The sequence below is a fragment of the Opisthorchis viverrini genome, assembly GCF_000715545.1.
Source record: "Opisthorchis viverrini unplaced genomic scaffold opera_v5_145, whole genome shotgun sequence".
NCBI classification, from domain to species: Eukaryota; Metazoa; Platyhelminthes; class Trematoda; order Opisthorchiida; family Opisthorchiidae; genus Opisthorchis; species Opisthorchis viverrini.
In genome coordinates this window covers 1-26,317 of record NW_008751802.1, presented here as the reverse complement: position 1 = coordinate 26,317, position 26,317 = coordinate 1, and the positions used below count along the sequence as shown (strand labels likewise).

General features: G+C 44.3%; 1 protein-coding gene across 1 annotated transcript; it reads right to left on the bottom strand.

Moving 5' to 3' along the window:
- Positions 1 to 1,936: 1,936 nt before the first annotated feature.
- Positions 1,937 to 24,343, bottom strand: T265_14121 (hypothetical protein; the record flags this gene model as incomplete). The annotated part of the gene is made up of 8 exons (XM_009172139.1): positions 1,937 to 2,265; positions 4,468 to 4,727; positions 5,989 to 6,329; positions 11,226 to 11,640; positions 12,313 to 12,828; positions 14,488 to 14,778; positions 17,875 to 18,102; positions 22,569 to 24,343. Coding segments are annotated over 8 exons (3,930 nt in total), but the record flags the coding sequence as incomplete, so codon positions are not given.
- Positions 24,344 to 26,317: the final 1,974 nt, after the last annotated feature.

Below are 26,317 nucleotides of genomic sequence, written 5' to 3'. Positions count from 1 at the left end.
AGTAGTGCGTACCCCCAAGGGTATTCAATCACTCAAACTTCCGAATAGTAGTTGAAGCCTAAATCGTTCGGCCATGAGCTGCTGGCCAGCAGTGTGATTTACATGGACGTGAACGAAATATAGAACAATTCACCATTCAGTCATGGAATTCGTGTATCGATCGACCCGTAGAGTGGGGATTTCCCAGATGGTAGGCTTACGCGACGTGTGAATTGCCTTGTCTCCAAGCTACTTATAAATCGTTAGTATAAGATTTCGGAAACAGAAACTGACCCTCGACGAGTCAGCCAACATGTGATACGAATTCCGTGAGTTACATTCTTATCACACTGTCGATCAGTAGCTCGTAACCGAACAGTTTAGTCTTCAACTACCAGCCAAAAGGTTGCGAGTTTGAATCTCCCAGAAAGTTCGTGAGATGCACACTGCTGGTGGTACCCAGCAAGAGTGGGGCATCCGTACAATGCACCTCGACCTTTCAGCACAGACTGATTTCACGTGAAGAATGGGAGCTAGGATTGACAAAAACGCTAAATCTCCTCATACTATCAGCGTGTACGCTTCAATCACCACCCTTCAGCATACCATCAGAGGTAACGTGATTAATTAAAAAAGCTCGTTCAGAACACGAAGCATTTTATTCCTACTGAGCGAAGGAATCCAATGATATAAAAGATGGAGTGTGTGGGATTTACGGCAGATACTATTCTGGTGCATATATGTAAAAGAAAATTAGAAAACAATATGCTGAAGCGATTCGCTAATGATCCGCTTCCGGCTGAAGATACTTTGATGACATATTCATTATATCAGATAACGATGCAGACTTGAATGCGTGTTTTCAACTCAACTCGCTTAAATGTCAGTTCCTCTATGTCGTAGCAGACTCATAGGTGTCGTAGATTTTCGTATGCTCGTATAAGGAGAGGGAATTTCAGCAAACAACTCAACTAGCGAATAGAATGTAGCGAAAAGCACACAATAAACATATCCGGACTGGACACTGACAGCTCGAGAGCCTTGCCCCATCAAAACTGATTAGAATTCCCATCAGATGTCTCACTGAGAAGGCAATAAAGATCTGTTTTGGTGACTTTTTACCACTAGAACTCGAGTCCCTGAAACAAGTGTCTGCGCAGAGTGGCTACTCAGCACGTCTTATACAAAGAGCAATGTAACCTGTGAAGTTTACCCAGTACACAAGAAACATTTGTTAGTCCTCTACGTAAGGAAGAAACAATCCACCAACTTACTTCTGGTTGGCAGCTACTCACCCTCCACTTCAGTTCGTGATGGTGACCTAACTCTTTTGACATATTGAGCTTTGAACATGATTTCCTTTTTCTGGATGCTGTATTGAACTCTGCCATACGAGCTGCGACGGATTATTAGGGTATTCAATCGCGGAAAACAGGTTTAGTCCACCACACTGTTTTCTTCTAATCCTTCTACAGAAATACTCCACAGTTCGAAACAGTCCAGACTGTTTGAGTTTCTTTTGCATTCAGAGTTGTGGTTGATAGGGTCGACACAGATCCTGAGAACTTTTGCACTAGTGACTGGCTTAAAGGCCCTGGGAGGAGTGCTATTAGCCAACAAGGTGAACAGTTGTAGCTGAAAGTGACGAAAGTGCACTTGGCGCGACTTCCCTCAACAACTATTCACATAAAGTGGATTCAGGTATCCCTAGTGACACGGTTTTTTGTACAAAATTTACCGTTCCCGACATGCGAACGCAGCTGAACGAAGGTAGAAGCTGACGACAGAGTTTAGCAGCTTGTTTTTCAAATGAAACTTGATGATAGAACTGAAACTCAAGCACAGACCAGTGGTCATATGATGGCTTGGCATTCTGGTAACTAGCTGTGCAGTTGAGTCTGTTTGGAGATCACTTTGACGTGGGTGCGCTCTTCCCTAGTGGCATAATGTAACCGTTATTTGAACTTGGTTTCCCCTACTTTCGTACTCTGGTCGGTACTGGAGTGATCCATGTCTTTGACCTCTCTGGGTTTCAGTTCGTGATCTTTGTTGATCCGACTCCGAGAAGTTTCTTGGTTTGTCAACCCGATATTCGGCTCTCGCTGAGTATTCCGGTTGAAATATTGGTACTTTGCTCGTAGTGATTCGTAAACTGGATCTAGTTGGATGCGTCGGTTGATCAAGTCCATCGAGGGGTACAATGCTTCCGGAAATTCCCTTGTGCCTCGTGTCCCCGTATGCCAAGATTTTCGAGTTTTCCAGATTGAATTTGAGACCTCGGTCGTCCTGTGTGGATATGAAGGATAGAGGGTCTAGTCTCTTGACGGTCGTGTTGTGCTCCTTTATTAATGTGCATAATTTCCCGGCAGTTTGTTCAACGTGAAACCCGTTGCAGTTGATTTGATGCATCAAATCGTTCCTGTTGGTTTTCCTCCGGTCTTGAGACCGTTTTCCATAAAGTAGCATTGGGTTTGTGTGTAACGAGGATTCCTTTTCTAACTAATAATCTGGCTGCAAGTTCAGATGCATTCTTTATGTAAGGTAAAAACCACGCGTCCGGTCGCTTGTTCTTGCGGTTGCTGTTGTTGAGCTGTCTTCTTCAAGCTTCTTTTGATGCAATCCCTTGGATATCCATTGTTTTGGAATACTTTTGATAGATGGCATTCTTCGGTATTTCTCTTGAACGTAACTGTTCTTGTGGTTCACTGGATGATTGCTAGAGACCCATTCGCCATCCACCTTTACGTATCACTACGAGCACAGAACCAATATTTCAATCGGAATACTCGACGAGAGCCGAATATCGGATTAACGAACCAAGAAACGCCTTGGAGTGAGATCAGCAAAGATCACGAACTGGAAACTGGAGGGTCAAAGATACAGGTCACTCCAGCACCAACGAGAGGGCGAAAGTAGGGGAAAACAAGCCCGAAGTTCACGTGGTGACCGATCAATCAGGACACAGGTTAGCGGAGCAACCAATGAAACCAACCGACCGAACGACAAATCGTGACAGAAGGTAAGCCCCGACTAGTACAAACGCAACACTACTTGGCGTATAAATACCGACCCATCGCTACAATCCCTAACAACGCGCTCATGGTGTCACCTCGACTGATGGAACGTTTGCGGTAAAATTGTTTCGCTCAGCGAAGGCCATCTGCACTAGCTGGGCTACCGACATTCTCCTGAATAGCAGAAGGTCTAATGTCGCACCGAACTGCAGGTTGGTGGAAAAAGGGCATACTAGACGACAAACCTTACACTTGAATTGCTGCGGCTTATAAATGACGGTCGACAGAGAAATCTGTGAAGAACGCTAACCAGTTGCGGTCCAGTAAAGAACTCACTAGGTCACTTCCCTTGCAGTTAACGAAAACGAGCCTGAAGCACTAATTTGTTTCAGATAGACAGAATGCTGTGACATTTTTGTTTGGTAAAGCTGCTCATGAACCGTAATCTGAGATGAGTCGTGAACACTATTAGTCAACAGCAAGTTAGAGTGTGGGCAGCAAACTCGGAGAAACCGGTTTTTGCACGTGTATGTTAGCAGTAAAATTCGTTCATCTGCCAGTGATATTCTCTAGCGTTTTCATCCGGTGAGAAATGTGGTTTTTGGAGAAATCAGCTTGAAAAGTGGCTTCCAATAGAGAGAACGTCTTCGAGTCCAAAGGTTTATGAATGTGCCGAATTCCATTAGAGATATTCTTATCCAATCTAGAAAGAAAAGTGTGCTGACTGGAGAGATCGAGAGTAATTTATGACTCTGGTGTATCGCGCTAGTGAGGAGGAAAATGTCGCTGGTATTGCCAAGTGACTCAAGGAACAGGGCACTGTTTGACACACGGACAACAACCAAAGCATGTCTCGTTGTCCAGTCAATGGTAAAACTAAAATGCAGGGATGGGTGCATAAGAAAATTAAGTATAGAGATCTATGTCCTCAAAATCACTCGTAAGAGAAAAGGTTTTAAGATGAAGCCAAGAGTGCTCGAAGTGCGAGAACGTAGCTTAAAGTATTGGCATCTTATATAATCTGTGTTGGATAGTACATCTGCCATCCTGGGTGAAGACCTGTTACAATCAAACAGGAGAAATGAATTGGGGATGGATAATTTTGGTATATGCGACTAGCTGTGGATTAGTGAAGAGGCGGTTCGAGATGAAAACTGTTGTGGGTGGAACGCTGAGTAGAGGCGAAAACTGTAAAGTCAAGTATTACATATCAGCGAACCATAAAACGCAACGTGTGAACAAGCCGAAAGAACGATCAGGGACTAACATCGTAGGTAACCAAATTTCAAGAGACCTTTAGGCACTCTATAGAACACCGGGAATAAAAGTCAACTTAAGGTCCCTCGAATCTCTCAACTCAACGTGGCATCCAGCAGTTGCAGTACACCAATAGCTCAGAATAAACCCCGATGGAAGTAAAACAAACCTGACTCAACCAAATGACGACTGTTTTTTTTCGTCGTCGACCACCTACCTAGAGATCCTCTTCAGATCCCGTGCGGCTCCACGATAAGTGCGTTGAACTGACCAAAATATGAAGACCAGGGGAAGGAGAAGAAAGAACAGAAAAGGTAGTGAAATGCAAGCGATGATCACTACACCCAGAAGACCTGCCAGGTTGGCAAGCAAAATATTCAGAATGAACGGGAGCGAATCATCGATCGTGCCAACATCGGCGGAAAAACGATTCAGTATGCGACCTTGAGGGGTTCGATCAAAGTAGGAAACGCGTGCCTGTAAAAGAGAGGACGACGAAAAAGAGGTGTATCTCATCGCAACTAAATGCCTGTTACAACGACTAAAAGATGCAAAATAGATTTGCAATGGTAACAGAGGATAAATCCCAGGAATCTGACAACGAAGTCAGTTATGAAGTCCGTATTTGCCAGTGGCCAACTTTTTTGTTGCAATTAAAAATGTGAGGTGAACTGATAGAGTAGGGGACAATGTGAATATCCAAGTTTCAACGATTCAGACTAAGTAAATGGAGTAATTCACGATGCAATAAACACTGAAAAAATAATGTGAGGCCTCAACAGAAGGCATTCTCCTTACACACGGCAACTGTAGAAAACCTAGATACGCGGTTTAGCGATGGAAACAGAAACGCACAGTTCTCTTTCACTGTGCTGTCAATCTTCAAATTGCTTAGATTATGTATACCCCATCCAACCATTGGCATGTGTTGCCTTGAACACAGCGCAGACAGTCAACAAAGATATTCATGAGGGACATCTCTATTCCAGATGAAAGCAAGTTTTCAGATGTTCACCAGTTGCTGGTCCTAGGCTAATGACCGGAATAACTTGTGGTCATTCGCGTACTGTGTACATCAGGTAAAGCAGTGAAACCATGGATTTCCAAACAAGTTAATTGCGGAATTCATTGGAGTTGACACTGTTGATAGGGACTCGTGATTTCTTTCGCCAAAAGTTCTTTACAGTTATCTCCCCTGGTACCTAGCTATAGCACAACCCGAACAAAGAAAGGGCACTGAGATAGTGAACCTAGGCAAGATCGATCAAAATTCAGGGCATGAGTTCTGAACGCAACTGGCTAGCTAGCTGAAGTTCATGGTTACCAACCAATATGGTGATCATGATACACATTGAATTGATGATGGCGAAGGGTAGGAACATCCGAGTGCTCTAAAATAATAAGCTATTTGTGCTAGCTCTATAACTACGGTTGTAATCATCTTCCTGTCTTTAGAAAGGGTTATCTCAAGCTACCGTGCTTTTTGATATACCATAGTGGACGGAGAAGTAAACCAAGAACCGACAAAAAAGTTGTACTACCGTCAACAAGCCACAACTATGTTTTCCCGGTGGCCATTGATCAACCGTGAGACGAGCGCGCCGAGATCCGTTACGCACCTGATACAAGGCCACATAAAAATTAGAGGACATGGGTAGCAAAACGGCTAAAAACAGTAGTTTAACGAACCCTCACAGTGGTGCAACTGGTTGCGTCACGCTGTCTAGCCGTCACCCACCTGTAGAATCGTATCCAGGGCGCCTTCATGGATTGTGGCAGCGGCCGCTAGGCCTCCCAGAGCAAAAAGCACTGCTCGAAAGGTGGTGGCTATGACATGACCACCAACAATTCCTCCGTAAACGGATAGGTAGAAACCCTCGAACGAGTAGTTCTTAGCAGGAGTAAAATAATCCCAGATTTTCGGAACACTGCTTTGTGGCAATCGAATCACCTGCGAAAAGAACAACGAGTCCAGTCGCACCACCGAGACGTTTCGTAGACCAAAGTGATGACGGTGTGCTGGAGAGGAAGACACCTGAACCCAGTGAGATAACCACCAGTCAGAGGCGTTCCGCGAGGCTGGAAGGCGAGAAACAAACCACCATTAACCATGAGTCGCGCGGTAACCACTAAATTAGTACTGGTTAAAGGAGAAGGCTAACAAAGTAGCAAATAAGAAATAATTGGACGGAGTTACGTGATGTGGTTGACACGATATAGCCTACGTAATCCCGAAAGTTGTTTTTGGCATCAGATAGGGTGTGTACCAGGTCTTAAATAAGTACAAGAAAAATATAAGTAAAGCGATATTTTTGCGCTTATTGGGTAAGTAACATACCCAACAGAAGGTAACAGATGTGGGCGTACTGAGAAAGCGGCCTTACTCACTGGGACTGCTCGTCCTGCGAACCGGTAATGCAGAAGTGCTGGTCGAAACACTGAAGTGAAGGGACGTGGGTGACACTTTCACAACCTGAGGTTGCAACTTGATGTATCACTGATGGTCGGGTCGAAATTACATTATAGTAGCTGCTGGCGTTTGGCTACACAAAGCTCACACACTAAGGCACGGGCTCCAAAAGAAAAAGATGCCCATGGTTTACACTTTTCCCTGCTTCTGTCTAGGTTTGGACTAACTGGAAGTAGCATAGACCTCGTGCTTCTTTAGGTTTGTATGACACTAATGCACTGAAAGAATATCGCAACCTAACAATTACGAGTACTTGATCTACAAAAAACACGTCTTAACTTAAATGGAGTCACAATTCATGCATGCGCCAAGGGACAGTAAAATTTGTCCAGAAAGAACCCCAATTGTAAAACAATTCCGCAAGAGTGGGAGATATTACACACAAACCTTACGGTTGTCAGCGGGCCGATTAAAATAGTGGAAAAGGGCGGTTAAAAAGTCCCGATCAGCAGGCAAAGACGAAATCACTTAATGAATCCGGAAGGCTATGCCGACGCTTGCTCAACCACTGACAAGTACGACGCTTGTCTGCTACACTAAGATCCAAACCATTGTATCTGTCAAGGATACAATACATCGGTGTCTCGCGGGACTTTTCTGGGCCTGGTGAGGACGTAGGACTCACAGTTTTGAAGTAAATCAGATTGATTTCGGAAAGAGTCACCCATGCTACGCGAACTGGTCATAAACCACAGTTAATGTTACAGGAAGGTCCATACCACAGGATCCCGTTCGAATATGTACCAGATGAATAAGATCTCAAGACAACTGGCCTCCGACTTGATAACGAATTACGAAAGTGTTGATTACTGCTGCGGCTGCGCATGGAGAATCTGGAGCAATATACGCCAATCCTGAATTTATCCATACAGCCCACTCGTCCACATAATCTGCTACTGTATCAAATCCATCACCTTCAATCCGTGACTAAGGTGCCGCGCGATCGATCCGGCTACATCAATATCATGATTCGAAATCAGAATGTAACGTGTTGTAGTGCTTCTCAGGATTGAGAATATCCTGAGAAAGCTGATGAGCAAGCACGAACAAGTGGTCGATTGGCACACTGGTTACTTTCAGAAGGTTAGATTTTCGTGAAACAACATGTTCAATCCCAGTAATTTGTTGACCAAATTTGCTGGATTCCAATCTGATTCAGGCTACTAAGGACTAAGGATTAAGCTATAACAATTGGTCAATGGTGCACTGCTCTGGTAGTCTGGATGGAAGACAACATGATTAAGAAGTGATGTATGAGCTACACGAATTTTGACTGATACTCACACTTCCAATGTCGCCTTAGTGCAAGCCAAAACAAGCACTGTGTACAAAGCCTCGATAATTGCATATGAGCGGCAACCAATGAACCAGTGGCTGAAGAGGCCATTAGAAATCAATATGGCAATTCCACACGAAGAGAAGTATTTCACGGTCAGTCAAAGCAACACACATGAGTAACTAGTGTGTAGCACATACGCCCAGGTGCTTCGAAACAGACGTATCTCGTGAAAATACAGAAACTGTGAGAAAACCGGCTGCAGGGAAATGCAAATAAAGGTGGCACCTAAGGGAATCCTTCGATTCTTCCACCTCACACATGAATTAGTGGCAATACTGTTAATATGCATATGTTCACTGGGAAGCCATGAACTGTTTAGTTTGAACCGTTAATGCTTCCGGCGAGATCAGTCTACGCTCGATCCCCTTTCTCAGACCGCTTCGAGTGGACTGATTAGAATAAGAACACGTGCAAACAACAAAACGCACCAGCTGTACCAAGTTAGCCGAACTGGTTCCACGAACAAGGTATCATCAGAGAACATGACTGTGATCATCGAAAGCATTGTGCAACATTATTGTTCCGCCGCCGTACGACCATGATTTATTTGAAAGTCTTATTGTGAAGAAAAGAATAAAGTGGACGGGGAATGGACTGAGTGCTAGCCTACCAAAACTGTCCGAGGCGCCCACACCTCCAGACACTAATTCGAGCAATTTGGATAGAAACTGACAACCCAAACGCCACTGACATCGATTAGCAACTATGCAATGCGGATCGCACGGACCCTATCCTGGAAGGTGAGCAGCATCCTGACGTTTTGTACTCTTGCATACCTTCTGCCAGCTCAAGGGTTGGCCACCTCTCTGCTTCCGCCATCATGAATTAAGCAGGGAAAACAGCACTTTCTTTGGCATACGATGGGTCGGCATAAATGCATGGCCTAACCAACGCAGCTTCTGGTCCTGGATACATTCTCCGATGAAAGTTCCCGTTGCACAACCTAACAATCACATTCCAATTGCCTCGTTGCAGATTCGCCAACACCAACCTACACGAACTACGGTTCTGAGACAACGTTTGTCAAGGACCTGAAGGGGTCTCAGTTTCGACACTCGCAGAGGCCACGTTTCAGGTCGTACTGTGGCCTAATACATATCCTTGACGTTCAGGGATACGCTACTTCGACGCCAATTAGAAAACGCGACCCGAGTCTTAGAGATTCATGCACTGACCTTGTCTGAATCCGAAACAATGCTATTTCCAAGATAAGTAAAATGCTCCACAACTGTGAGTGCCTCTCCTTGGATTATAAGTGGTGTGGTCGGTGACTGCATGTTCAACAACATGACCTTACACTTTGTGGGTGCGAAGTGAATGTAAAAGGACGAGATAATTGTGATCAGGTAATCCTCATCTCAAAAGACGAGAATGATGTCATGTGCACATTACAGATCGACAAGGCTTCCGTTAGCAGCCATCTGAATACCAGGATTTTGAATAAGACTGGAGAGAGTAGACATCCTTGTCGGACATCACTTTGTGTGCGAAAGAGATTCTGGAAAGCTCCCCATGTCCTCGAATACGTCCGAAAGTCTGAGAATAGAAAGAACTTATGTTCATAAACCTCCAGGACATTTCTTGCTGGACAAGCGTGTTAAGGAGAACATACCGGTCAATCGAGTAGAATGCACCTTGAAAATCAAGGAATACTACAACTGTGGGTCGCTTTTACATATAGTGTTGTTCCAGCACCTGAGAGTGTGGAGGTTTGCTCAACACAGCCCCTACCAGTTGGAATTCCGTTTGCTACTCCTGAGTCAATGCTTCACGGACTACCATAAGGTGATGAGGCGAAAGTGACGCTAAGTCTCATTACGACCGGTGTCAAGCTGACCCACATGTGGTTATCACACTCACTACGAGCCCCATTTATAAAATGTCCAATAATATTATGGCGACTGGAGTTAAGCTGATTTCCCAGTGATTACGGTACTCACTAATGGCACCTTTCTGGATAATGAACACTAGCACCGGTTGTCTCCAGTTGTTTGGGACGGTCTTCTTTTTACATATGCAGACAAATAGATCAGACAAGCGGTGACTGAGGTTTTCATACATATCTTTGAACAATGCAGGTAGGAGGTCATCCAGACCAAGGACAGTAGTTCGCCATTGTCTGTGCGTACCGAGTCGAATCCATATCGATCAACTAATTGAGTCTCAGATACGCTACACGTGCGTGCATGCAGATCGTCAGTAACCACCACCATATTTCAAGTTGTAGGTCGCCGCAAAAGGGAATTCAAGGTGTCATAAAGCTCATCTTTGATGGTATCAGAGCTATAGTCGGTTAGGACGTAAACAGGTACGACAAACAGCGGTCAGTTTCCCGCTTGTGAGACTCCTTCACGGACGTTGCCAGACGAACCATACAGGAGTGATTATCAATGGGTGTCTAGTCAAGCAAGGATTCTGCTAACCGATAACTGAGGACGATGCCGATCGCTGTAGACCCTGCCGCAGCGGCCTCTAGATTACGAGAATTTCTCAGCCGGGAACTAGTTGTGGGTGATGGGGCAAGTTATCAAGATAAATGTGCTTGGATATTGAGTGCGTGGTTCGGAGAGGCAGCTCACAACAATTTCAAGCGATCCTAGTATGCAAGCAAGGGCGAAATGTAGTCCTGGTTGCTTCATAATGTGAACATTAAGAGTAACTTGATAAATCGGATTTCGGGTCTTGAAGATTAACATCCAGATGCCTTACGCTTTTGATGCTAGCTGACATCCAGATGTCGTGGCCAAAACAGGTGAATAAGGTTGTCAGGCCAAACGGATGGGCCTGCAAAGAGAGAATTACTAATGGGGTGGGGGGAGGGGGGAGAAAAAGCATATGAAAGATAGGGAAGGGAGGTGTTAGCAGTAGCCTGCCTTTGCTTGCCCACACATCAAGTAAGGTGGTTGGGCTGATCACGCCACGACCGTTAGTTGTATGTATCATGGTTAGGTTAACATAAACCAAAACTCTAAGATGAATCTAGCGTCGGTTGCGTTATGACGGTCAGAGGATTCAATAACCGTTTTGCGCGTTACGCAGAAAATGCCATATAAAGGTTTTGGACATGTTTGGGAGATTGGAAAGATTTGTTAAAATATACGTTAACTACGATGAATGGAAGCGACCACAAAACTTTGACCAAGTGAGTCAAAAATAGAAGACATACCTTGCATGAGGAATAGTGAGAGCAATACGCCAATGGAGAGAAAAGCTCCAACAGCACGAAAATAGGACCAGTAAACGTAGGAGTCAATGGCACCGAAAGCCTGACGTTCCCAGTCGACCGCTTCCGAGTCGTTCTCTTGTGGATTTAGCAGTGGAAGATCCGACACTTCTCTACCACTCCCTTGTCCCGTGGTGCCGATATTCGCATCAAGAAGTATAACACCATTAGGAATGTTCGGCATCTCTTCATGTGTACCTGGTTTCCCGTCCTGGGCAACCATAGGTACGTTAACACCACTGGTACATGGCATCTGGGCGATCGGATAAGAAACCTTTGGTGTGTCGCGTGGGACGAACCGGTTGACAATTTGACCGCTTTGCAACTCCAAAATTACGTCCGCTGGCGAATGACCATCCTACGATCCGTGGTGAAGATAGCATATTTAGATTTCGAACGGTGCGGAAAATATAGCTAGTGATGATGATTGAAGTGGCTTAAATCCAATCAAAAGAAAGATTAGACCAAAAACAATCCGTCCGAAATAAGATGACCCTTACTGTTATGAGAAGACATCTAACCATCCGTTATAAAACATGTACAGGACGTACAATTGTTTTAGCTGCCACGGTTACATCAACCGGTGACCTTCGAAAGGTTAGTAAAGTATTTAAAGCGGCAATTAGAGCGCGGGTACTTATTGAGGGGAGAATCAACAAAGGATTTGCACAGATGGCAATAGGGACCACTAATTTACATAGGCCCAGATGGCCGTATTACATTAATTCCCACTGACGACTGAGTTCGAATAGTATTGTGGTTTGATTAGTTGTGTCGGTAAAGGTTATTGAAATTAGACTTCATAGAGGTTAAGGTTTTCAGGCAGTAAACCATCTGGAGCTACTCGCCTCCAAATGAACTTATTCTAACAGACACAGGGATGATCAAGGCGGAATAAATAGAAACTATGGTTGGGAGTTTGGGTCCCCGACCAGGAAGGCCTGTTGGTGGGCAAAAGCTAGTGTTCTATGGAGCTCACTTAAGGACAGGAGACCAATTCAAAGACTGATAATAAAATTAAGGACATTACCTCAGGTGTCAGCCACATAGTCTGATGTGAAGTAACAACTCGAATTCTGTCAGCCAACAAGCCGAGCAGACAGTGTTTCACAATGTGTTCGCCCACATGCACATCCAAAGCTGCCAGTGGATCGTCAAGAAGGTAGATGTCCGCTTTCTGGTAGACCGCTCGGGCTAACGCTACTCTAGCACGTTGACCGCCACTCAACCGGCTACCACCGGCTTCACCAACATCGGTATCAAGGCCATGGGGAAATGTAGTTATATCTGTCTCCAAGGCACATGCAAAAACGACTTTTGACAACCAGAGCGAATCGTAAGGAGCACCGAAAACTATATTATCCCGCACTGTTCCAGTACACAACCACGGTGTCTGTCCGACATAAGCGTAGTGCGGCCTCTGTCTCAATTGATTCTCACCAACGACCTCTATCAAAGGTTCCAAAGCGTTCATTTCACCCAAAATAGCGAGCAGCAAAGCAGATTTGCCAGATCCCACTGGGCCAACCACGCCGACCAACTGACCCTGAGGGGCGAACAAAGACGGAAAAGTCAGCATTTAGAGCTTATCTTCACGCAAGAAAGTAGGTAGAAATATATGAACGAAAGATGACGAAATCGCTTGAACAAACAGAATGAGTGTATGAGTGAGTGATACAATCTGACTGACTGATAACTTTATTGTGCGCATATAGTTAGGCTGCTTGAGTTAACTATTGATCGTACCACACGCTTCAAGCATAATAATATGCCGTTATGGTGGAGTGTAGAAGTATAGATAAAGTACGGAAACAGAACATAATGACTAAAAATAAAAGCAAAAGTAACAGGGTTAATATAGATGGAGAATTCGATGGGCGAGACAGTTTGTGAAAGCTGCCATAGAGAACACTGTAGTAATTCGAAAGCCTTCTCTGCTCGACAATCGAGAGATGTGTATTTTTTGGATAGTATCGTCGGGCGCCTGAGAGATACGGTCATCCGAATTGAATTGGGTATCACCAATAAAGTTAGCATGCATTTGCGGAGAAACATGAACGATCGCATGCAAGCCCTTGGGGAGCCTATGACGAGCTGTCATTAGAGTATAATTTATGCACACGATATATATAATACATCAATATGCGGGGGCTCTGAAAATCCGTCTTTCCTGTCATAAATACTTATTGTGGTGGACAAGGGTTGGCTCGATGAGCTCTTATAAACAGAAATAATGGCGTGAGGCTACCGGAAGATGAAGGAAAATTGGTTAGTGAATAGCTGATGCCTGTTCTGGCAAACCATTGCATACACTGGATTGGGCCCCAAAGAACCATGCCACCAAAAACAAACTGCCCAAAAGCAAAATGCAAAAAAAACATGGCGTTACCCAGCTCGACAGAGAAATCCACGTGGATATGAGAATAGCTGTCATTAGTGACACACGGAATTAATCATAAGTCGTCACTTGAAGCGTTCATGCAGAATGAGCTGATTTTGGAATGCAAAAGATACGACACCGTGGTACGCGCGACAGTACTGAATTAGGAACGAGACCAGCAACAGAGGAGTCAATAAGAATTTTGGCAATATTATCGGAACTACTGCAGATACTGCCGGGAGCGAGCCATAAAACCGTTGTGGTCTGAAGTATGCCACTTCACTCATCAATTGCCCACATCCCCACAGAAAATTTGCAGGACGGTATTGCGTTGAAAACGAACCCAGAGTTTTGGGTTCGAAACTCCAACGTGAAGCGAGTATTAAAACTGTGACGAGATACAGCACTGAACAGATGTAAACGTAAACAAAACCCAATAGTCACGTCTGCGGAATTAGTGTTCCAGAGCCACGCTATTTAGCGCAGTTGTCCCGAAAGTGAACTCTTACATCAAACAGAAATAATAAATATCAAGAGAGATAAGCCAACTTTCAAACTGAACCTGTAGAAGCCGTCTTCCAAATTCCATTGCCTTCCTTTGCTTCTTTTGTTGGAAGCGTAGGTGAAACATTGGCGTACTCAACCAGTACGACGGCAGAATGTGGTACTTGAACCTAACTCCTAAGATATATGGCCTGAAGTCTCGTCAGTTCAGTGATACAAAGTAATGGTCTAAAAAACAAGGTGTCACAGATGAAAGCGATACTACCACTTGAAGTACTTTACTAGACGTGCACAACTAAGATAACTGATCCAGTGACCAACCTTCTGAATGCATAATGTGATGTTGGTGAGCACTGGCTTCTCAGGATTGGACCAATAAAATCTGGCGTTGTGCAGGTCGATCGATGTTGTTGGTTTGCGCGATGGTGTGGGAGGATGCAAGTCGTCCAGCGGGACCGTTGTTACTTCTGGTGGGAACGGACCACTGGGAAGATGGAGCAAATGGATAATTCGTTGTACAGAGACGGTCGCTTCGATGACGCCGTTGATGACCCACGGGAAAGCGTTCATAGGTCCAATGAGCATACCAAATAAGGAAAGACTGGTGAATACCTGCATTGGAAAATGAGGGAAGCACATGATACATTGGTCACGGTTATTCAAATGTAGTATTTACATCATATAGAAATAGACAAACTATGTACAGTAGTTCCCTCTTAAAGACAAACTGTGGCGAGTTTCGCTCCACAACCCCTGGGAGGTTCCCTGATTGGGCAGCAGCAAAACAGTTGGTGGATTGGAAGTCTGCGTCATCTCCCTTCAAGATAGATTATCACAAGACAATGTACCGACCGGAAGTGGCTTCCCATCAGAAGACCGCACACTAAGTCATACATCGCAGAAAATGCTGTTGTGTACTCTCCAGGTGGGCGGTGCTCCCGAAGAGGTCTCTGATGACTGGATTACATTGCCCGGTTTCAACCCAGAATGTCACTAGCAATGGAAACACCAGTTATCCTCAGGGCACGAGCGTACGCTGTGTCTGGGCCCTTGCATTTCTTCTGTCAAAGCTGTGCGCGGAAATGACACCACGCCTAGACGATTTGATGGATTTTAAAGAGAAGTGATTAGTACCAATCGGAAGCACAGGAAGATTCGTCACTGCACGAGACTATGTTTATGTTTGACTCCGTAAAGACATAGAAGTCTATACAAGCTGTTGCTTCAAAAAATCTAATTCATTGGGAAATTGACCTTCATCCCTGTGGTAGTGTGTTCAATACATCCATTGCCATTCCTGGGAAACTGAATAAGAGACCGTAAAAAGTTCAGTGATCGTCGTACAAAAACACTGTAACGTCCAACGTTTACAGCTATACAGGCGGATGTATATTTAATATTATATGTAACTTCGTTATAACCGGGAGTGCGAAACTTTCAGTATTGATTCCGAGAGTGAGAAGATTTATGGCCTGACTCTGTGCAGTACCGGGCTGAAACGTTTTCCCCACATTTTTATTTCGGGGGCAACATGCGTGCAGATTCTCAGGACACAGGATGGCAGTCAGTCCGAAGTTGTCCATGTGCGTTTTTGATCCCGGTCATTCGTATGTTAATCCACGATCCTATCCCCTTCGCTGATTGTATCAATGTCTCTTCACATGAACTCTATGTAGAATCACTACCGTTACAGTGGTAAATCAATTAGAGAGCTCAAACAAATAAATATGATAGATCCATCCACCGTATACCAACTGAAACTATGATTTCCATATTAAACTTGTTTGCACTGCGAAGTGGAGCCAGTTACTGTGAAATCGGGCCACGAAACGCACAACGACCTTGCATTGTGCGTCTTGAATGTGACTGAAGGTTTACTTCCCTCACTGTCGACAAGACAAGCAGCTCACTTTCGTTGAAACATAGTAAAGCAACATTAGTAACGGTGCATAACACAGGGGACCACTACGGCAACACACGCATGCATGTTACAAGCTACACGGTTGCGTAAAATGCGTAGACTGGACCGAGAGACGTGGTACACACGTGTGTGAGGAACTTTTTTACGGTTGAAATCTGCCGAACACCCAGCATTCAATGGTGCTTATGTAAGAAATTTCGCAAAGCAAATGGTCGGCATACTATGGATCCTGTTTCAGCGCCCCAATCGACACACTGACTATTGTAACAGGGAACTATTCAACACTTTTCTAGATTACTTCAGCTATCTTCGGCGTTAGAATGAGTTGGCTTCCCAGATGACTTGAATGGCAGATGCCCAAACACAGTGGCAAGATTCCTTTTGTCATCCATTAAGCTATATTTTTCTCCCTATCAGAACTGTGGAAGTGTTAGCACTGATGTACTGCCATGCGTTTACTGTCTACAGTGTGTATCTACTAATTGGATAGGAAACACGCCTCAAACTGAAGGCAAAACAAATAGAAAAAACGAAGCAGTTACGCAACCTGACTACCGTATACGCATCGATTGTGGAATCTTGATCGGTAGATTCGTGATTATTGTAATGTGCAGCAAACATGAAATTAATGCATATTACGTAACAGTATTTGAATTCTGTCAAAGCACGTCGCGGCGTCTACAGTTGTTTATTCAAACATTTTTCCGCACAACGACTGCGGTCCAAATCTTTGAAACAGGATAACCGAAATAACCAAACCATTCAATTCGGAGCAAATATATCATGATATGACAACTCGAAATGAAATGGGCTAAGGTTAAATTACGTGATTTTGGACCTTTACGTTTCCTTGGATCTAGTTTGTTGGACATCTATATTGCTTGAACGTCAGCCCGATAGGACGTGGCACTTAGGCGATCCTAGGAGTGATCATGCTGTTGCTTCCTGACCGGACCACCCAGCTAAAGTAGTTTGTTTCTACCTGCACGGTTCATTACGGATACTGGATCAATGCCATTGATGGTATGCTTCTACGATGTTATGTCCAGTTGTGTTTACTTCAATGCTGTCAACAGATGCCAGAGACTCCAGTTTAGTCGGTTTCAAAATGGAATGATGCATCTGCACTAAGTTTTCACCTTTCCATTTTTATTGTGCTTATTAATAACGTGTTCTTTCCACACCATTGTATGGCATTTAGATATTAGTAGTTACTTAGTGTGTATTGATGTCGAAAGTGAAGCTACACCTACCATGAAGTTTTCAGTCATACTGATACCCAGGACAAGGACCCCAGCTTGTTACCAATGGGATTTTTCCTTCAAGGTTGTGAAAGGACTAACTCTTGTCACAAGGTTAAAGTTAAAAAAGATCGTTCAGCTGTAACACAATTTTGGTACCTAGCTGCCATGCCACCCGAAGAAAGCACGAGAGCTAAGATACTGCCAGGTTGCTCCAACCCAGACAGGAGTAGTCGGGTTGAGCTCGAACCGCAGACCTTCAGGTAAGTAAGTTCGCCGTTTAGCCACTGAGCTATCACAAGGTTTATTGCAGTGTAAGCCACGAAGTCAAAGGGTATAGAGGATCACAGTATTTGAAAGCGACCTGGTTAGACAAACATATTTACGTGAAGAGCAATAAATTTAAAAACCTAGCAAGACATTACCGGGATTCGTTGAATCCGTAGATACAGGTGACTTTAAACATCAGTAAGAGAGAAAATCAGGTACATGGGGTGGATGCAGATGTCCTTGAAGTGTACATTTGAGAACACTAGTCTGACTTACGATGGGAGCGCTGAGTTGATTACCCAATGAGACGTAGGTAACAAACGTGCAACTAGCCAAGAGAGCAGGACAAGCTGCCCAGCAGAACACGCAACCAGCGTCTAACAGCTTTTGGAAACGTAGAGCCCGAAGTTCTTGAGATCGTGACTGCAAAATTCTTGAGCGCATCAACCACTCCCAGCAAGCCAGTTTGACAGCGGTCATACTTGACAGCGTTTCAGACATGAGCTGCACAAAAAATTAGGCATTAGATGGTCGAGTAGATAAACTTGAAAGGAGTTGGTGCGAAGACATCTGGATCAGTATAAAGTGAACTCATGTTCCTCACTGCTTCAAATAGCTAAGTAAGGACCAAAGGATTTATTACGGAGCACTTCTTTCAAATCAGTGTTATACATTTGGCGTGAAGATCCAAAGAATTCGACTTCTGGCAGCGCACAAGGCCTGGTGTCACCAAGACACTCAGCATGGAGTCTATTAGCTTTCCGTAAGTTGCACCACATAACCTAAAAAATGTGACATAGTTCACCGCAAAAATCAGGTCTCCAGGTTACTGTGAAAGGGTCAAGATTGGTTATCTAAAGGACTCGAAACTCTCAACACTAAATCACAGCTTGGAGACTGGGGATGCATGCCATTTTCGCAAGGATTAGTTGACACTAAAGCATCGACAGAAATTCTTCAACTCAGTAAAACACAAGGAACCATACAAAAAAACTGCACGTATGGGTACCCTATTGAATACCTTGCACTAATGACCGTGCGCACGTATCTATCCCACCGATGATGCTAGATGGCTCCAGGAAAACACCATAAACATCAAAAACTGGAACATCGACTGTTGGGCCTCTGAGTCATCTTGACCCTATCCTTATCAGTTTTTTGTTGTCCATCATTTGCCAAGTCTTATCTGTTGTTGATGGCAATTGGACAACAGGAGCGTTCACACGGACACTAAGACGCGATTCATCGTGCTTTGACCTTACTAGTGAAAGTACACATAACTAGAACGGTGATAAGTTTAGTCGTAGTGCGCTCGTTCCCGCCGCATTTGTCCCAGGGTTGCACACGGTGTACTGTGCAAGAGCCAAGCACGCCTTTAGGCCTAAACACATTCATGGGACCAACACATTCACACATTGAAAGGATTAAGAAATATGATTCTCCGCCCACTGCGATATCAAAGCCTAATGCAAAAAAGTCGAATGAGTAAAAATATAGAGCCGATGACAGAACAGCCGGAGTCAAAGACCCGTAAGGATATGTCCACATTCAGTCCCAAACTGAAATGATGATATACCGTCCGAGAGGTTTCAATTCGACCTGGCGCGAATTCTCCACCTCCTGTCCTTTGGTTGTGCTATCCGATGAGCCCAATCTACGTTATTTCAAGCCTGTTCTAGCCAAGCGCAGAGCAAGTAAACCGGTTTCGTGTAGTTTACCAACACCTCAGCATACCGTGCTTTACTGCGGTAATTGGGATGTTGCCTATGGAACTGATATGGGAAAGAATGAGTCTTACTCAAATCCCGTTCCGAAGTGTGCGTGCTGGATGATGTTAGGGGACTACAAGTGATAAATGCGCATAAACGTTTTTATTACCTTCGACTATATTCCATATTTACTACCAACGGTCTATGTAGCCGAGAACTAGGTTGAAGGTTGTACTGAAGGGAACTACTCATAAGGTTGCTAAAAATTCCCCTCCTCGCCCCGTTACTAAAGCTATATTCGTAGGCCCATTCTTAAGGACTGACGAATCTACTCACTGACCATTGTCGTTAGCTGTCATACCTGCGCTTAACTCGACTGCAACGGCCAGACATTTCGGAGTTACTCTTCAAACTTGGACGGTCAGTTCATACGAGTTTTTAAAGTTCGAAATCTGAAACAATCTGGACACTACACTACTCGTGTTTGTAAGCCGGACTGGTTTCCTACTTATGTATGCTACTACCCCGGGGTTCGAGAAACAAGTTCGGCTGTTGAAATAACATGTCCGTCGGTTCATGCGCCACTCTGGTAGCCAGGAATAAGCCATGGGTGGTTATGTAAGTGCTAACATTGTTTCAAGCTAATTAACTAAGGGTCTCTGCCCGAATGGTTGCTAGTTGTCTGTATCCGGTTCGTCTAGCATGTTGGACACGTATTCCTGCTAGTCGAGAGTACAATTCACAACTCGACGAACTGTCAGACGTCGGATGAAGAAGAGCATCCGTGCGCATTGACAAGCTTGGTCCGTAAAAAGCATGGAGAAAGCGAGAAACCCTGAGTGTGCAACATGCCAAAAAGTCTGGTGAGCGAAGCAATCGACGACACAGATGACAGCTCATCTTCTAAAAAAGACATTTGAATCTTTGGATGTAAAGCTCTCAAGAACGAATAAACTGGCCATATTTAGTTTCTCAGTGGGCGAACTTGGAACGTACGGCGGTTTCGGAAAGATGCAAACGTCTTTGTTCTTTCGGGCACCATCGAACTGGCGGTCCTGTTGAAGCTTCATTCACTCTGCCCAAGGACGGAGGTGAAATCTGTCAGTGCTTGTCTACTTATTTGCATCTACATGGGTGAAACAGACCATCAAAGCCGACCGGGGTGAGTGCTCATTAAAAAGTGTTTGCACTGAGAGTGGCAAGCAAAGAGGGATTCGTTTGATAATTGTGGTAGCCGGACTGAAGAGAGAATTAGGCGGGCTCCACAAGCTTGGAATTTAGATCCTTTCAAACGAGAACCTTATCAATCACATTGTTCTCATTTTTGAGGAAGGGGAAGAAGTGCAAGAACTGATCAACGTCATGAAAATTTTTGGCCTCTGACTCGCACCAATACATTCATGCATCAGGACATAGTTCTTCAGCATGTCTCTGAGAATTCCAAGAGAGACATCGGAAATGGTGCAACACTGTATGTATCCCGGAGATTACATTGCAAATTATGCAGGTATCACACCGTCACCATACAGCGGTTCGCATACATTCAGAACCGATTAAGATTAACTGACGCGAGGCCCAGGTCACATCCGACACCGGATTTGTGGAACAACCACCACTTCTTCATCATTTGGGCTACCTTTTCCGAAACAAATCCTCATTGTGTATTTTGAGCGATTTCTAAGCTTCATACCTGCTTTGACCTTCTCACAACTGTTAATGCGTACGTAAGTCATTAGGGTACACCAAAACAGGTAGATAAAGCGCCTCAACTGATTGTTTCAGCCCACGCAGTCCCATAAAACGCAATCTGTCGATGCAGTACACCCGAAACGTTCACATAGGGACGCTGCATGAGTGAGTTACATACCACAATTACAAGTCTCTCAAGATCCACGCAGAGTGGCGATATTAATCATTCGGCTTCCGTACAATAGCCCTACTAGTGTCTGACAACATAACCTGACAATTTAAAATGGGACGCGTTCAGAGCCATCACGTGAAGATTGATACTGAAGTATTTTTGCATTTTTGACGAAACACGTAGCGTGAGTGCACGCGCGTGCAAGCGCCAATGACGTACAGCCCCTAGTTGGGAGATGTTCATCTAACAAGCAAGCCACCCTACAGGCCAGTGACATGTACGATGATGTAACCATCCGTCACCGACCTCTCTCGTACCTTTTACGAACAAATTTTATTTTTGTGAATAGTATTCGGATGAGAAGCGTTGAAAGCATTATAATTTGGTACACTTATGTGTTACAATGACTCACTGATGGTTTAGTGGTTCTACCATCATCTGAGCTTTGAAGTTAGCTTGTACAAGTGAACTCTGAAAACCAATATTTCAACAATCGTTTCCTGGTCAATGATTGTGCCAAATATAGTCAGAGATCCCCATTTTGAAGTTAAAACTGTCCATGTGAAACGCCACTGAGAAATCACACAAAAAGGTCCATTGAAACTATATGTCCGGAACTCGTTGAATATCATCCAGCGCCAACACTCGTTGGAGCCGCTTAAGACAAACTAGTGATTTCTTTCGAGGAATTTCAGGCACACACAAAATAGTTGCAGTCGTTAGACAGGGCGGAACCATCTAGTCCAGTACATTCACAAACATCCTACGGTGCATACTTGAACACTTTTTCTCGAGATGTTATTAACAAGTTCAAAGTTTTGTGTTCCACGATGTCACTCAGAACAGCTACAACGGAGGATGTTCGATCGTTTTTGTTCGGGAAAACCCTAATTCCAAGTCTCATGAGAACGTAGAACAATTTGAATATGCGTCATTGCTACCTGTTACGGTACTGTCGCACACCTGTCTAGCACTTGCATGTCCTAAACTGAACACATGATGATGACGGTGTCTTTGTCACGCAACCGGATAAATGTAGTCTGCTATAGGACTCTTAGATCAATCCGATTATTTTGGAAGGATGGTTTCTATCAACCACTGTTCAGAGGTGAGGCGGCGTTGGTTTTCCCACCTTTCACGGTTGAAGACTGAATCTGATAACAAAGGGCATTCTCCCATGATGATGCATTTGCGTTTTTTCTGGCAACCGAAATTCAATTCAGCCTATTCGCACCAGGAAACTTAAATTACAGATGAACCAAAGTCGTTTTATCTACAGCCAGATCCGGCCGGTGGGCCGGACACATCTGGTCTGAGAGAATACATGGACCACTAGTGGATCGAACATAATGCATAATATGAGAATAAGACGAACTAGACTAGAAAACTAAGAAACATACCTTGATTCGAGCATCTTTGAAATGCATAAGTCGCTTGGAATATTTCCCGATTTGATTGGCCAAAAGGCGATTGATTGGGAGCAGAATCAGTAAAAATGCGACCCCGACTAAACATGATACACCAAGCTGCTGATAGAGAAGTACTATTGCTAGTAACAATTGAAGCGGCATGGCCCAAACCTCGTGAACACTTGGAGCCAGATTGACTATTCGGTCCGCGTCCGCCGTCAAGTAGTTGACCAGACCTCCTGTACCGATGCCACTCAGAGAGGTGGTGCGCACGGACAAAATTCGTCGATACAAAAGACTAGTAACGGACACACGTATCTTGTATCCAAATGTGGCCATACGATAATCATAATGTGCCCCAACTAACGCAGCTAAGAACGCCAGCGCAACCAGCAAACCACCCCAGATTGAGCTGACAGAGTAACTCGAGTTCTTGTCTGAAAGACTCAGGATGAACAAATTCAAGACAACAGGTGAACATAAGTTGATGGCGCTCAAAAGAAACTTGAGGAAGCCGAGAAAAACGAATTCAGTTCCAAACACACGATAGACAACTTTGATGAAAGGCCAGGAATTTCTGACAGAGCTCTTAGATTCATCCCCATTATTGTTCCCGAAAAGCTTTTGATCCGCTGCTATCTTAGACTCTAACTCGATTGTGTTCAGACGTATAGGCAATGGAGGGAGTTTGGATATGTCACCTAGCTCTCCATAGTAGCCCGCGATGATGGTGGGACTCATCCAGTGGAAAAATACTTTTGAAAGGCAGCTCGCATTCTCTTCGCCATGCAATCGACATCTGTTATAAGGATAGCGTGACTCGACGGATAAAACGGTTGAAGAACCTGACAACAAAGGTTGGCTATCAGCAGACTGATCTAGAGGCTCATCTCCCGAACCAGCAACAACAGCGGCAACTTCCGTTATCGGAGCTGTTCGTGTCAATCTGGCATTCCTACGTCTGGGTTCTTCAAAATTATAAGAGATAGGAACCTTTGTAACGAGGTGAAAAGTCACCAAACAAAGGTGGAGTATTCGAGAGGTAACTGCATAAACTCGCCATGGATCTGGAACTTGCTGGAATACAGACCACGCTGTCAGCACACAGGTGTAGAAGTAGATGAGAGACAGAATCAGGTGAAATAGCGGACCCCGAGAAGAATAGTGCATGGTTTTTCCATGGAAGAAGTCGTAAAGTAACATGACTAGCCACAAAAACATTGAGACTGCGTTGTGAACGATTTCGAAACTGGCATTTGCGGCATACGCATCGCTGAGGAGTGGTAGAAAATACCCGAGGATAACGAACACAATTCCTTTGCACAGAATACACACAATCATAGTGATACGAAACCAGAAAATCTTGCAGGGGAAAGCTTCGAAAGCAGCATCGAGTCGGTACAGTACACAGTAAACGATGGTCACAAGTAAGTAAAGTAATACCACAGGGATGGATACGTAGAGTTCAAGGAAACAGAGTCCAATACTACCATTAGTCCATGGTTGTATGGAATATGAACCACAATAGCCATGAAGAGACATGGTTGAAAGTTGGAATGCAAGATTCGATCACGAGGTAAGCTTCGAATATGAAGGTAGGCTGAAATAAAAAAGAACAGGATTGTTCCTGAATATTGTGCATCCCGGTGCAAACTAAGAATGTGGTGGGGTATTGATAAATAATAAATTTACCGAAAATCACCAGATGGACTCCCAATGATTTGTGGGTTATTTTTTGAAGCTCATTAGGGTACTTCAGGTTCGGCGCTCAATATAATCCGATGTTTTGATTACCTAAAGCCATGTTCATTGGGAAAAGTGAGAAAAACCGCGAAGTTAAGTCAATGAAGACGTAATATATTTCTATCAGGCGAGTGACGGCAAAGAAATATGGCCATCAATGATTTTCGGCACCGGAACATAATCAACTACCTGGACGGAAAACTATGAATGAAAAAGATGGCCGTCCAACCTTACTGCACACACACCGAGCATGGTCATCACTATTATGAACAGTAGTCCGTGGCTCCAGCTGTTGGTTTTACTCGTGAGTGATTCAAAGCAGATGCTCGGATTGAACAAGTCCAGCGCTGATGCTGCATACAGTGTTACTGGTTGGAATGCGCCGATCAAAGTGACAATGATGCCTCAGGTACAACGAAGCAACTGGGTAACTTTTTCCGGCATAATCGATAACTGATGTGACTGATCCAGGATCCCTAGCCATGGAGACTACAGTCGTTAGCGCGACCGAGTTCGGTGGTGACAGCCGTCATGCTGCGTTACCGATTCAACTTTGAACCATTTCCCTCTGCATATGATCATAAAAGCAGCTCTACGAGAAGGAGGCTCCTCAGACGTTGCACATTTGTAAACCCTACCCGAAAGATACAAGCTGATACAAAGTCGACGGAATAGAAGTCGCAGGTCAGAACACCAGGATCAAGCAATTGGCATCCGGTTCCGTTTTCCAGTAACATTTCATATTTTCAGGTGTGGAGTGCTTACTTAGAGGAACTATTTACGCTGTTCCTTTGACCTGCTTATGATTTAACCTAAGAACGATATCACCTGCAAACTCAGTAACCGAAAAATCCAGGAGATGGGATGCCTGAGTTTAACACCACAGGCATCAGAGGCCAGTTGAGACTACTCGATGCAACAATATCAGAAGGAAATAGGCAGAATGGCATCCTCGCACGACACGGCCCAAGCAGAAGCGTGTATCCCGTCTGCACGTCAAGAAAGACGACTGCTGGTGAAATATATTCAGTTGAAAAATAATTTTAGTCGGATGGTTCAACTGAATATCTCGTTGACGGTGTTTTTTTAAACTAATTGTGCCGCAAAAGGCCACCCCGTGTTTCATTTGGTACGCGAGTAGAGATGCTTTCCGGAGGGAACATACTATTTAGACGGCTGCTGAAAACTCCTAGATAGCCACCTCATGTTTCCTTCGACGATGAGCCACAGGGAGGACGAAGCCAACGGGATATTAAACAGTGTTGAACAATCCCGTCAGTAATATTTTCCGTCAAGAGGTAATCATCGTTCACCGATGAAAGCAGTAGTACTGTTCTGTCATACACCGACGGATGATGAAGAGAAAGAACAAGCCTGACCTTTTCAGAAATTCATTTCTTGGTGTACAGTTGACCTGGGCCGGATAAATACACAGAGCAGATTGGATACTACAGCTATCGGCCTAATAGAGATTTTGAGCACCCTTTCTGAAGATTGGATGTAAAAAAGAACAACTTTCTTCGTTTCATATTGTGCGAGGCAGTGAGGCCCAGATGGTCACAAATGTAAATGACAGCTGGCTGCTATTGAAATTTACGCATGCATAATCATCACAGGGCTCGATTTCAAACACTGTATATTGGGCACTCTAAGGGATGCTGTGTTGTTAAACAGCACGATAAACACTAGAGTTCGTATACTAAAGGGAACAGCATCCCACGTCACCTCTCGGTTCACCAAAGCACAGCTTCAGCCGACACATGAGGCACCTGTTAGCTGATAAATCGAAAACTGGCCTTTTGCATTAACCATGGCCGGGACACCATCCTTAATACGCGTTAAAAACATCCCTCCATCGTCAAACATTAATAATAAGATCGCGAGAAGAAGTGGTTAAGCAAGTACGGCTACCCATGTTCTGGTAAAAGAAAGCTTGCAACCTAGAACATACAGCGCGTGTCACCCACCACGTAACAACGTGACCAGTTGGCACTCAG